This window comes from Lolium rigidum, unplaced genomic scaffold, assembly GCF_022539505.1.
Source record: "Lolium rigidum isolate FL_2022 unplaced genomic scaffold, APGP_CSIRO_Lrig_0.1 contig_30069_1, whole genome shotgun sequence".
NCBI lineage: Eukaryota > Viridiplantae > Streptophyta > Magnoliopsida > Poales > Poaceae > Lolium > Lolium rigidum.
The window spans coordinates 8,502-21,733 of NW_025900126.1; the positions used below are offsets into that span (position 1 = coordinate 8,502).

General features: G+C 43.0%; 1 protein-coding gene and 1 pseudogene across 1 annotated transcript; both read right to left on the reverse strand.

The window, feature by feature from the left end:
* Positions 1-5,283: 5,283 nt before the first annotated feature.
* Positions 5,284-6,528, reverse strand: LOC124680867 (annotated as a pseudogene).
* A 1,125-nt stretch (positions 6,529-7,653) lies between these two features.
* Positions 7,654-12,747, reverse strand: LOC124680868 (probable mitochondrial import inner membrane translocase subunit TIM21). Its single transcript, XM_047215902.1, has 7 exons — positions 12,607-12,747; positions 11,937-12,005; positions 11,105-11,256; positions 10,036-10,214; positions 8,821-8,869; positions 8,612-8,731; positions 7,654-8,143 (listed from the first exon to the last, which is right to left on the reverse strand). The coding sequence occupies exons 1-7, from the start codon at positions 12,725-12,727 to the stop codon at positions 7,985-7,987; spliced, it is 849 nt and encodes a 282-aa protein (XP_047071858.1). The 5' UTR covers positions 12,728-12,747; the 3' UTR covers positions 7,654-7,984.
* Between the last annotated feature and the right edge of the window lie 485 nt (positions 12,748-13,232).

A 13,232-nucleotide genomic window follows, 5' to 3' on the forward strand; every position in this document is an offset into this window, starting at 1 on the left:
CCTATATGATCTACTAGTGCCACTTAGGGGCAAACCCTAATTTGTTACTCTTATGTTAACACCATTGATCACCATTCTTAGCATCACACCATTGAAATCAACCTTAACCATCATTACCTAGCAGAATCACAGTGATCAATCCTAATACCAACCTTGTGTAGTAATTCATATTATATTCTTCTATTCAACTAAACCCTATTTAGGAAATAATAAACCACCGAGCTTAGAGACCATGATTGAGTACTTAGTGAAGCAAGTAAGAAGTTATAGTAAACCCTAAGGTCTAACTCATGGTACCACATTAGTAACCATCCTCTGATATGATTTCTATAATCAACCATAGTAATAAACCTGCCAATACTTGATGCATAGAGATTCATCCAAGTTAAGAACCAATAGTCCCTAATAATGAACTAAATAAACTCAATTGTAAACCCTAGCAGCACTTAGCTTCTATTTATAGTAGTTCTTATTCTTATTTAACCTGTTCTTCAAAAGTTATTCTTTGGAAGTATAATATAAGTAATCATCAACCATATCATGTAGAACTTAAAATTGACAACTATTCTTTACATATTATTCAACTACAATTCCTTTGTGTGTATGATTGTTATGATGCATAATATCACTTGTCTATGCTATAATATCACCAACACTAATAAGAACCTTGTTTGAGAACCATCCTAAAAGTGCAACACACCCTAAAGAAATCTTTACAACTCATCAATCTTAAATAATCGAGGTTAGGTTACGCTTGGGACGATTGCATCTCATACTATGCATTATAGCATCTTTGCCAGTTCTTTAAATATTGTCCTTACCGGACAATGATGGTATTTCAGAATTTAGAGTTCTCACGTATCAAAGCTTTTTCCTGCATAATCTTGCAGTCAAGAAAGGCAAGTTCATCGCTTGATCATGTCATTTGATTATTTTTATCAAACTATATGCAAAGTACTATACTTATCACTCCTGCATTGAAAAGCAAAATATTATTTTACAATTATGAATATGACTATGTGGTGGGCAATGGAACCATGGTATGTGTTGATTGGTGGAGGTTCGATTGCAAGGGTACTACTCATCTAGGACTAAGTACCAATGTCGTCCAGTGATTCTAGCGTCGTACATATCGCGTTAACCATAAGATCTATAATGGCTCTAGGAAGTCAACTGTATCTTTTCCCTCTCCCATATCAACGGACTAGTGATAAGGGTTGCCTGTATCGATCTATCTATTGGTAAAGGTGAGGACAGTCTTCCGTAACGGTCTACCATTAGATACAGGAGAGGGTAGACTTATTAAAGGTCTATGATGGATTGTAAGGGTTGTCCGGGTCGGTCTATCTATGGTGTATAGGGCAGGGCATATGAATTGTTCGGAACGGTCTACCTTATTGGTATAGGTGAGAACAAATGCCTGCGCCGGTCTCTCCATAGATAAAGGGCAGGACAGACTTACAAAACGGTGGATCTGCGGGGTCGTGGAGAAGGCGGTGTGTGTATTGGATCTTACACCTGACCTCACACCAAGGAAGTGTGGACGGGAAAGTATACGTCTGGTTGGCAACAAGGATAAGGTCTCTTATGGGAAAAGTAACGCACCTCTGCAGAGTGTATCAAATTGTGGCTGTCACTCCCTGTTCCGGGAAGGAAACTACGAACGCGGCAGGAAAGGAACTCAATGAAGTTCTGTTCAACCTGTGAAGACTGACGGGCATAATTTTCTGAATAAAATAAACCTTTGAAGAAATGTTTACGAAAACTTGCATTGCCTACGACTTTCTGGTCTATGGTTGTAGCTAGTGCATGATACACCTATTTTCTATAATATGAACTTGTTGAGTACGCTCGTACTGATTCCCTCCCATTTGAACCCCTTTCTTAGATCAAGGCACCGAAGGAGAAACTACCATGGAACTCGAAGACAAAGGAGTCAACTGCAACAAGGTGAAGAATTCAAGCAAAGAAGTAAATATAGTCAACTTCTGCAGCAACTAGAGTGGGAAACTTAGACTAGTAATAGAAGGGAACCTTTCCCTAATCCTAGCACCTAAGTAGCTAGAGTTCTATAGCAAGCCAAGTAGCTCTTAAGCTTGAGTTAGCAATAAGTTAGACTACGGGTCGTTCTTCTGGAATTTATTTGAAGTTTTACCTCAATGTAAAGTAGGAGGCCGTGTTGATCTTCTGTAAACAGTTTGTGTATCCTTCTATAGACATACCTTGGACTCGCATATGTTTCTGTTGTACCACTCTGAGAGATGTAATATGAGTGGAACAGTGTTTCACTTGTGTTATGTCAACGACGTGCGTACTACACCATGCAGTGGTATGTTGTGTCACCACAGAGCTCGACATAAGGTCTGCGACGGGCGCATAACCTACTTCTGGCTGGACTGGCCGGGGCCCTTGAGGGCTATTTTTCCCACTTGTTTGCCTGCTGCGACAACCAGTATGCAACGGTGGCGAGTGTTCGATCTGCCGAGGGATGGCGGATTAGGTTTCGTCGACCGTTCGGGATGGAGGAGACCGTGGAATGGGACAACCTCTGCAGGGTGTTTGACTTACACCCGTTCACGCCGGACGTGGATGAGGTCTGGTGGGCATGAGAGAGCTCGAGACAATTCTCCACTAACTCAATGTACCACAAATTGACGCAGGGGGCGGCGGTTGCACATTTTAAACAAATTTGGAAGGCCAAGGTTCCTCCTAAGATCAAGGTGTTCCTTTGGCAGCTTCTAAGGGGCAGAGTCCCCGCGGGAGACCAACTGGCCAAGCGGAAGGGTCCGTCTGATGGCTATTGTGCCCTGTGTGGGGAGTGGGAGGATGGAGATCACATTTTCTTTAGGTGCCATCTTGCCAAGTTCATGTGGGCAGGAGTTAGGGAACTCCTGAAATGTGTCTGGAATCCGACGGGGGTCGGGAACTTTGTGTCCATTGTGCAGGGGCTTTCGGGGCGGATGCGTAGACTAGTCTGGTTCACCTTTGCGGCGCAATCCTGGACGCTTTGGAACATTAGGAACAAGCTAGCTATCGAGGGACACATCATTAATAGCCCGGCTAACGCCATCTTTAAAATGTCTATCTATATGCAGAGCTAGAGGGTAATGATCAGACGGACAGACAGGACCTTGCTCGACGCGGCGCTAGTCGAGGTTAGGAGGCTTTACGCGACGACAAGGACACGAGGGGTGATGACGACTTCACGCCGCGTCGTAGCTATCTTGTATCAGTGTGTGCTGTGTGTTGGTAGCTGGAGTAGGGAGCTTCAGATGTGTGGTCTTTGGTACTTTAGAATTTGTTAAGTGTGGTATCTGTCTTGAGTGTATGGTGTAACTGAACGCTTGTTGTGCACCGTTGAGGCTTTATATATAAAGCGGGGCCTTTTGGCCTTATGTTTTTTTTAAAAAAAACCTCTTCAATTGTTAGCATAGCATTCAAGAATGTCTTATAGGACTTGCTGGTCAGTAAAACCATCTTTGTCCATCAATACCAAGTTACTGCACCTGTACATGTATGGTCGATGTGCCAAACGTCCTTTCTTTAGCTGACGGCCCATAAAATCGTTTTAGGCACACTCCTGTCTTGGGAGGGGAGGAGTTGCATCATTGCCGGTCAAACTGGGTCTGGCAAAGACACTGGCATATATTTGCCCACATTTCAAAATTTAAGGGACGAAGAAGCGCTATGGGATTCCACAAATCATCTCCAAGGAACCCACGAGTCATAATATTTGGCACCTAATTCTGAACTTTCTTCTAAGATACACTACTTGCTGAACGTGATGTTGATGTTTTATTGTGGTTCTCGTGTCAACTTGGGGAACATAAATAGGGAATACCCTGTTTTGGTCATTATTTCTAATTACAGATCCTTCAGAATTGCCGCAATATCAGAATCCGGGGCTCCCTTCACTACTTCAGGTCTATGATTGTGACCGGTGGTTTTCAGTAGAGGACACAGCTAGAAAGCCTTGAGCAAGAGCTAGATGTACTTACTGCAACACCAGGTCGTTTCTTTGTGCAACTGTTCCTTTCTCCAGATATTTTGAAGTTGAACTAAGAAAAAAACAAGTCGACCCCAGTAGATAGCCTAAGACCTAAGTTAATAAATTGTTCCCTCTAGTGGCAGTGCTGTTTCTTATGAAGTGGATATTCTACTCCCTCCGGCCCTAAACACCGTCGCAGGTTCATAGACACATTTTAGCCTACATTTTGCCTAAATCTGCATCAAGTATTTAGGGACGGAGGGAGTATTTAGTGACGAAGGTCTTGAACAAGTGCTTCATCAACTGATTACTGTTGCACAAGTGAGCACACTATCTTTTTGTCACCCCCACTCTTGATACATATAACAAGGTTGTTGAAACATTTCCTGGCTGAGATAAAATGTACACTTGCAGGTCACATGTCTCTCTCTTGCAATTGATATCATAAACAGATTCAGAATTGCTTCAATGCGAGTGACTCAGATATCTAATTGCTTAAAAACATGAAGCCCATAGTGTGGTATTGGTACCATTTGGCATTGTTCTCCTAGAGTGATTACAGTTGTATGGTTCAACTGCGGATTCTTGTGGACTGCAGTGGAGATAACAATTATGAGAAGAATCCAGAACCTTTGAACAAGAAAATAGCACTTTAAAGATAATCAAAAAAATGTCCTGTTCGTATTTTTTTTCTACCTTAAGGTTGTTCCTCTCCCATGTATCTGTGGGTATCATCTAATCAAACTATAACAAAAGGAACCAGTGTCCGACAACTAGTTAATGTTTTGTGTTCCCAGATTGAGACATGTAGAAAGGTTGAAAATGTGCTGACACGACTGGACAGGAAAGCTTCGCAAATCAAGGTTGTACCCTCGCGAACATGAAAGAGTTCCTGAAGAAACGAGAAACAGACTACTGACTCATCAGCAGTAGTATAGGATATATAAGCACTGTCACATGAAGGATCCGCAAAATTGTTTTCTGCTGGTCATCAGCATGTAGGTAATGTGTGCGATGAGAAGCGCAAGACAATTTAACATTCAGAATAAGTGTAAGCCATTCATGTTCAGATTCAGTAGTGGTACCTCACACTTGGTGGCAGATTCATACGAGCATACAGTACTAGGACATCAAACTGGACTTGTTAATGCTGCTGTGCTGATAAGTTCAGGAAGGTATAGAAAGCAGAAGAAACAGGGATTTGCTGCATGCAGATCGACTGGTTGCCTGAACTGAACTGAAGATGTTGTGGAACGGCTAGCAGAAGCAGATGAGATGAGAGGGAAGCAGCTCCACTACTGGCGGATGTGGAAGAGCTGGAGCTGGGCGTTGTGGAGGACGGTGCGGGTCTGCTCGTTGGCGGCGTCGCGGGCGCGCAGCTCCCTGATCTCCTCCTCCCACTTCTCCACCCTCTCCTTGTGAATCCTGCAGTTTCAGCACCAACAGCAGATGAGTGAGCAGCCAACAAGAGCAGATGATAGGATGCTGCTTGCATTGCATTGCTGCGGCGAGGATCATTTCGTTTCTTACGTGCAGAGGCGGTCCTCGAAGTCGGCGGCGAGGTCCTTGAACATGGCGCGCCCGGACTCCAGCATCTCCGACACCTGCCATGCCAAGCCGCAATTCATAATTCATAATTCATTCATGTCACCTCACTTCTCCGGCCATCAACATTCACGGCACAAGCTGACTACGATTGGATCGATGTGGGATGAAGAGGCGAACCTTGCGGGTGAAGTTGTCGATGGCGAGGAGGATGCGCTGGACGTTCTCCTCCGTCTCCGCCGAACCCACCACCTCAGCCTCGGACGCCGCCACCATGGCCATCTCCTCCCCGTGCGTCTCCGTCGCGGCCATGCTCACTGCGACCGCGGAGGACGCCGCCGCTCCCCCTCCTGCGCTCCCCTGGCTCGCCGTGTCGTCATTGTTGCTCTGCACAAACGCGCGAGGACAGATTTTACTCCCAAACTAGTAGATAAGAGTTAGTCGAAATGAGAGTTCACGGTAAAACCTGGATTAAATTCCACATACATACCACAAGCAGTTCCTTATGTACGGAACACAAACCGAAAGTGCCAGGCTTCCATTACTAACCCCAAACCCAAATCGCAAGTGTGAACTGTGAAATTTCGAACACGAACTGGAAGCCCCAATTCGACTGGAACGCACTCCATCACGAGCCCCATCCACCCAAAATTCGAAATCCCCAAAGGCCCAAAACTAAATCGAAAACCCTCACCAACCCGGGAACCAACGAACAGCTCGGAACCGAACCGCGTGGCCGACGCGGCCGCACGCAGAGCAAATCAGCGAAGCAAGTCGAACCTCTCCGGGGAACAACCACACCTCGCGCTGCGCGCGGCCCCAAACCCCTAACCACAAAAGCGTTCCTGACGCACGAGACACCGGGCCCCAAATCCGCAGACGGCTCGGGAACACGAATCGAAGAGCGAGATGGGGAGGGGAAGGGGGGTGGCTAGTAGAGCTCTCACCGTGGCGGCGGCGCGCATCCGCTTGCTGATCTCCCGCCTCGCCTCCATCTCCCGCAACTTTTCCCGCCTGCTCGCTCGCTCGCGCCGGAAGCAGCTAGAGTGAATAATGACAAAGATGGGAAGGAAGAATGGGGGCGTGTATATATACCAGCGGAAGCGGACTGGCGAGCTCTTGGGCTGGGCCTATTTCTAACGGGCCTTCTTCGGGGTACAGGTTTCAAAGTTTCAAATGAGGCCAACTTACAACAGTAACGAATTAGAAAACTAACTAGACAAACTCTGCTAACCTGTCCGAGAAAAAAGAATGAAATTTTAATATATTTTAGTTGCAGCAAAATATGTTTTACCCTATTATCTTAATCCGTTTTGAGTTATGCTAGTCTTAGCCAGTATAGTTAGAAATTTATTCTAGCAACAATTGACAATGTGGTACAGTATTCTGAAAATTTCTTTAGTCGTAAGACACGAGCTATTTTCTTTCTCAATGAGTTTATTTTTTAAATTTGTCCAGTTTATAGGTATATGTATTTATTGAGGAACACTGACGATATTGGTCGCATGATAGTTGGGTCAGAAGATAGTGACCAAGAGAGGGGAGCGTACTGTATGGAACGACCGTCTGAACAAGATTATTCACATGACAGTGACGGTTTGGCGCTAGGTAAAAGAGTCGCTCGTACTTACTTACAAGTGCATGGAAATGCGGGTGAAAAAAGTGCATAAAGCGTATGAAAAAAATATTTGCCTGGCTAAACGGAAGTATGGCAACTGCAACGAAATTATTTATATAACAAGGCAGCATGTACAGGGTGGGGAGAGTGACTCTAGCATCCTGAAAAATGCTATTCTTGACACACATTTATGTTCTGGGAAATTATAAAGGAAAATCATATTGGGTAGGAACTTGCTTCATGTCACCCCAAGTTGACACGGGAGACAACAAGAATAAATTCGCACCTGCATGTTGCGAAAACATGTACAGACCTTCCCAAATTTTTCAAAGTCCAAGCTGGTTTTTAAGACCAAACTTCTGGCTAAGACTGACAGTTCACTAAACTAGTAGCTAGGCTAACGAAACATCAACCATTAGTTGGTCACAAGACAAACTAAGAATCAGCTGCCATTTTACTTCATATGCATGCCATGGAACCTCAGCTTGAAAGAATTTTGAAATGTAACAAAATACATATTATTGCTATCTGGGCATCATCAGAGGTTTGGATGAAAAACCGTAGACTAGGGTAAACTATCTGACCTAAAGGAAATGAGACTAAAACTCGACAGAGGTTTCAGCTGAATTTTCAAGGTAACATTGCGGTCCTTTCGCGGTACACCATATCTAAGCTACTAGAGGTGATTGGCGGCTTGATAGTTCATCTTCCTCCTACTTAGGCTTTTGGGAGGATCAAAATTCACAACTTCTGTAACATTAGGGCCAGTATTGAACATGAGATAGAATGCAAAAAAAATGCATCGCTGCCAACTGATTTTGTCTCTTGCATCCTTATGCTGGGATGTAAGATTCTAACATGATCTGTGCAGGACGCGGTGATGTGACCTCGACAAGAAGAAATGTGAACTTCCATGTCCTGTCAGAGTCGTCTTTAAACATCTCAGCAAACACCTTTCCAGCTCCATGCGGCCCTCGGATAAAAAAGGCTACCTGAAATGATGCACGTGAATTTCAACTGATCAGCCAAGTTCAAAGAGCTGCAACACAACTATGTAAAGTGCATAAATTCGTATCAAATGCCATCCTAGTTCCCCTTTCCCAATTAGCAAAGCATCATCTGAAAGCATATAAACTTGCCAAGGCCCATTACATATGAAAACTCTCTTTACTTTTAAGCATTATTACTGTTGATCATGACTTTGGACTCCTTTTAGTAAAATCCTGTTAGCTCTCATCTTAGTTCCTCTCCTTATGTTGCCATTTGCAAGCAGGTCATTCGCTCATTACCATAATGCTGCTAACGCACCATCAGAGAGGAAGTGTCACACTAACTATTGCAGCTCCTCACAGCAAACTTGTACGTTTTCATTGACTTAGCTGCCGTAATCTTGATGCACAAGGAAGCACATAATTGAAGGGCGCACAGCAGTAGAGAGTAGAGACAGGAATTTATGCTACCTCCACATGTTCAACACCGTCCTCATCTGTCCAAACCCTGTTTTGAATGCGCTGCCGAGCTGCACGGTTTCTGGATTCCGTACCATAACCAGTTACTGGGTAACCAATTTTGGCCGTAACCTAAAAAATCATGCGAATATACAAAGTACAATAAGAGAGGAACAACAGCATGCCAGGGGAAAATAGAAATAACATTAACGCCCACAAACCTGACTATCACTCTGAACTCTTGCTAGAGCTTTCCCAAAAATCTTGTACCTGTGCAAGAATAGCAACGTTAAGCAATCTCCCATTCAGATTGCACAGGGCTACATCCATTTTCCAGAAAGATGAATGCCGTAAACCACATAGGGAAATTAGCCATAAGGCAACAAGAACAACCATGCCATGTACAAAGATCGAGATGTTTAAGCATACAAAAACTTCTTATGTGATACACAAGATAATAAGTATATCAGGCAGGACGATTATCAATAAGTATGCAAAGATTAACAACGTGCTAAAAAAGAGTTAACAATCAAGTTATTGCTTTGTCATCTTCAAGGAGAACCCAAGTGCTGGTTAAAGTATGCCAAGAGATGCAAACGACGTAGCTTTGGTTATCAAAGAGCGCATAGTTTGCTGCAAGTCTGAAGCATCTAGTATATCAACCAAGTGACGAGGGGTGGCACAAAAGTACAAAACCAAGAGAAGAAATAGTTACATGTTGGTAATAAACAATCAGAGGCAACCAGATTAACACATAACATTAGCTGCCATAAAATTGTAGAATTCAGAGATGTAGTGTTACATATTTTAATATGAGAAAGGCTGCTACATAATTCAGTTAAGAGTATATTTGCTAGACATAAGGTGATGTGCGATGTGCCATTGAAGACGATAACAGGGACAAGGTAAACTGATGTACCAGCAAGACCATGGTGGAGGGTTGGGGAAGTGAGATAGGAAAAGGAGAAAAAAGATTAGTTATTTAGTTGTGGGTCCCACCTTGGAGTGTTGTACGATAGATGATAAAAACTGAAGACAAAGCAAATTTAGCGTCTGCCTGATGTGGCACTTCATACTTCATAGGGCTTGGAGATATTCCCAACACTTCAGATGCTCTTGGTAGATAGCTTGTAGTACTTCTCTAAATATAGTAACTACTGTATGTCTTCTCTAAAGTTGTGGCAAGCCATAAAAAGTGTGGCCAAGAAATTGCCCCAAGATTTGGCAAAAGTATGGGCCTATGACAGGTGGGGCAGGCTACTAAGAAGGCGTGTCATGCCACAACTGTGGCAGTGAAATAAACAGCTGCCACACTTGCGGCGAAGTTTGGCAAATGTGTGCTATGAACTAAACATGCTCATATGTATTGCCATGTTTCTCACAAATCATGCCATTTGGCATCCTTAAGCTCAATTGAAAGAATGCAAAATACATACTCTTTCGGTTCAAAAATAAGCTCTTTGAAAACAGCATATCCCGCCATCGCAGCAACTCCAAGCCCAGCGAGTATTACAACACTGTAAGAGGCCCCCTCAGCAAATGTCACTGGCTTCTCAGGTATATTATAGGTAGGGGCATCAAAGGGATCTTCAGTTGTTGTCAAGTCTGTTTTCTCCTGAGGATAAAGAGGGCAGTGTTCTATAAGAAGTAGGAAAATGATCCAGCATGACATGCACCGTAAGAAAAATATATTCATGACATAGGGAACAAAAAACAACTAATAAAATATAAAAATATAGTTTACAGATAATTTACAGTTTAGATGGAGATATGCACGAAAATGGGCCTCAAAAGAAGAAAATGAAGGTGTTAGGTGATTAATATTGTTGATGGAGAGCGAATACACAATACTCAGCGCTTGTACACCAAAATGTTGTCGGATAACAAGAAGAGGGGACACACAAGACTCGAGACTTTCTGATAAACCATAGTCTATAAGTAACCGAATTAGTTTGTCCTATGAGATCAATAATTCATGCCTCAAGAAATCTGGTGTAGGTAAAATGAAAGATAATAAACCAAAAAAGACGATAAAGCACCTAGCAATTACCTACACTGATAAGACAAATGACAAATGAAGAGATTCTACTCAGTACATGCATTCCAGTGGCAATAGATTAATCCCTAACAATCTATTCTGAAAAACGTAAGGTCAAAACTGTAACTCATGTACATTAATCAATAGCAATGCAGGAGCTTCCTGATGCACTGATCCCAACAGAATCAAACTTATGAAACGAAAAGAAACATAGTAAAGCTTATGCATGTATGCGAGAATGATCATTAGTCACTACTGCAAATGGTCACAACGTGGCATAGACGCATGGTTAATAATATGGCATACTCCACAGTACACAGAAATCATAGTACCATATTAAAAAAACGGACAACATTGTCAATGCTCAAAATAATAACAAGAGTCACTACAACCAAGAAAACATAGAAGAAACCCGTATTGCATAATTAGAATAATTAAATCAGCAAACAGAAATAGAACTAGCAAACCTGCTTTGGTTTGTTTTCTGAAGCTTGTGTGGAGTAAGATGCACATGGCCTTATTGAAGAAGGAAGAACTTTGCCGTACTCTTTACGCACTGCCAGAGAACCTGAACGGTTTGAACTGATCATATACCACCTTGAATTTTGTAAAGATGATGCTGGAATGTTTAGCCAAAAAGAACCCCATCAGCATTAAATAAGGTCATAGGATGCACAATATTGAAAAGATCCGTCAGTCCAGATTTACCAACAGAGTACACGAATTTTTTTTGTTTCTTTAACACCTTTATAATCAGAACAGGAGCAATTAACATGGACGACCCAACTTAATTGAAGGACACAAGTAGAATAATCATAGTATGTTGGTATCCAACTATCAGTAGTTCACTGGAGAAGGCAAACAGATTTGATGAATGGATGATTATTTTATACTTAGTATTGCAACCACCAAATATTTCCAATGAAGATTCACTAAACAGGTATACAGAAGCTATTTCTAATGATTCTTCTGGTGAAATTAAAAGATTACACACAAATGAGGAATAAATTATGCATAGACACATGGTAATAGCCAAAATATTCCATTATATCCTAGATCAGTTAACGCTAAGAGGTGTTAGCAGAAAACAATAAAATCCTGACTAGAAGATGTATTTGTTCAATAGTTCTTCTGGCAGAAATGAGTAGTATATATTGCATGACAACAAGTCAAATTATTGCGTCCTACTACAGTATGTGCTTCTTGCTATACTTTACCCTTCAGTTAAATCAGAAGAAATACTGCACGAATGCAAGCATGCGAAGAATAACAATGCTCACATGTATAAGCAAAACATACCATGTGCATTTTGGCCAGACTTTAGAAAAGCTTCCCTAAGTCCACCAATCGCTGTCTGCTTGCCTAACCCTATAAATCATTAGTAATAATATGAGAATCCAGCTGTTGAGTACACCAGAAGGTTATCATGAAAGGAAACAGCCCAAAAGGGCAACAAATATAAACTTCTAACTGTAACAGTTGGCAGTAAATAGGGAATGAGGAACTACAATCTCTCTTTTTGCTGATCGAACAAGAATATGTGCACCAAGATCGATAACATTCAACAATTTAGTTAACGCCTTATGATGAACTGAAGAATCGCAGAAGTATAATAGTATAGCTGCAATAACTTTGAATGGTGCTTACCAGGGTGTTAATATAACTGTACTTGGCTTTCTTTAATCTGTACTTAGTAAAGATTAAAGTTCATTATTTTCATGTTACAAAGTTTCTCGTGTGTACAAGTAGAGCAAGCAAGAACCAAGATGGGGAAATTATCGGCCCCAGATCAGGTAAATCGAATATTTGGGCTGATAAATAAGCCCTGGCTAAAGAACCCCCAGCGAAATACAGGGAAGCGAGACTGCTACCATGCTACCTAAATCTGTAGAGGCGAGCAACGCCTGAGGGTGGGTACAGGGAAGGAAGGGACGGAGGGGAAAGGGGGAAGGGGAAGCAAGAATCGTACCGGGGACGAAGAGGTTGGGCAAGGCGTCGGCCTTGGCGGGAGGGGTCAGCAGCTTCCGTGTCACGAGGGCCGAGGTGGAGAACAGGCGCCGGGATCCGGCCCTTGCCGCAGCCGCCGCCATCGCCGCCGGGATGTCTTCGCCGTGGACGGGGGTTAGGGATTTCCTGCTCTGTTCTTCTGTTCCTTGGAGGGGGGTTTAGAGCGTATTCCGTTTTTTTTCTTTTGAGGGAGGTTGAGCCCTTCAAAAGCCGTAAGCCCACACAAAAAGCGGAAAGCCCATGTCTTGGCCCATATTGAAGAGGGCCGCTGCTGCCCGTCGCTGCCTCTGCTCACACATAAATTAGATCGTTGCTCGTGTGGTCGATGTACATGTCAGGTTCTGCTTTTCCCTCAAAAAAAAAACATGTCTGGTTCTGCTTTGCTTGTTTATAACACAGGGAGAAAAAACAATCTGTCAGTATTTTACTGAGAGAAGTCCAATTTACCTTGGAACCACAAAAGAGACGTATATGTCTCTCTTCCCCTCTATTCGTGTTCCACCAGCCATGAAGCACGACGGGAGATCGTTGATCGAAGAGCGGCTCCCCCGGCCATGAAGCACACAATGCCGGCGCCACACCCCGCCC

Bases quoted from the DNA above. Each gene is read 5' to 3' on its own strand.
- LOC124680868 (XM_047215902.1), bottom strand. From the start codon at position 12,727: ATGGCGGCGGCTGCGGCAAGGGCCGGATCCCGGCGCCTGTTCTCCACC. The intron at 10,215-11,104 runs GTTTGCTAGTTC...CTTTATCCTCAG, and splicing joins CAGAAAACAAACCAAAGCAG to GAGAAAACAGACTTGACAAC. The intron at 8,144-8,611 runs GTAGCATAAATT...GCATCATTTCAG, and splicing joins ACGGTGTTGAACATGTGGAG to GTAGCCTTTTTTATCCGAGG.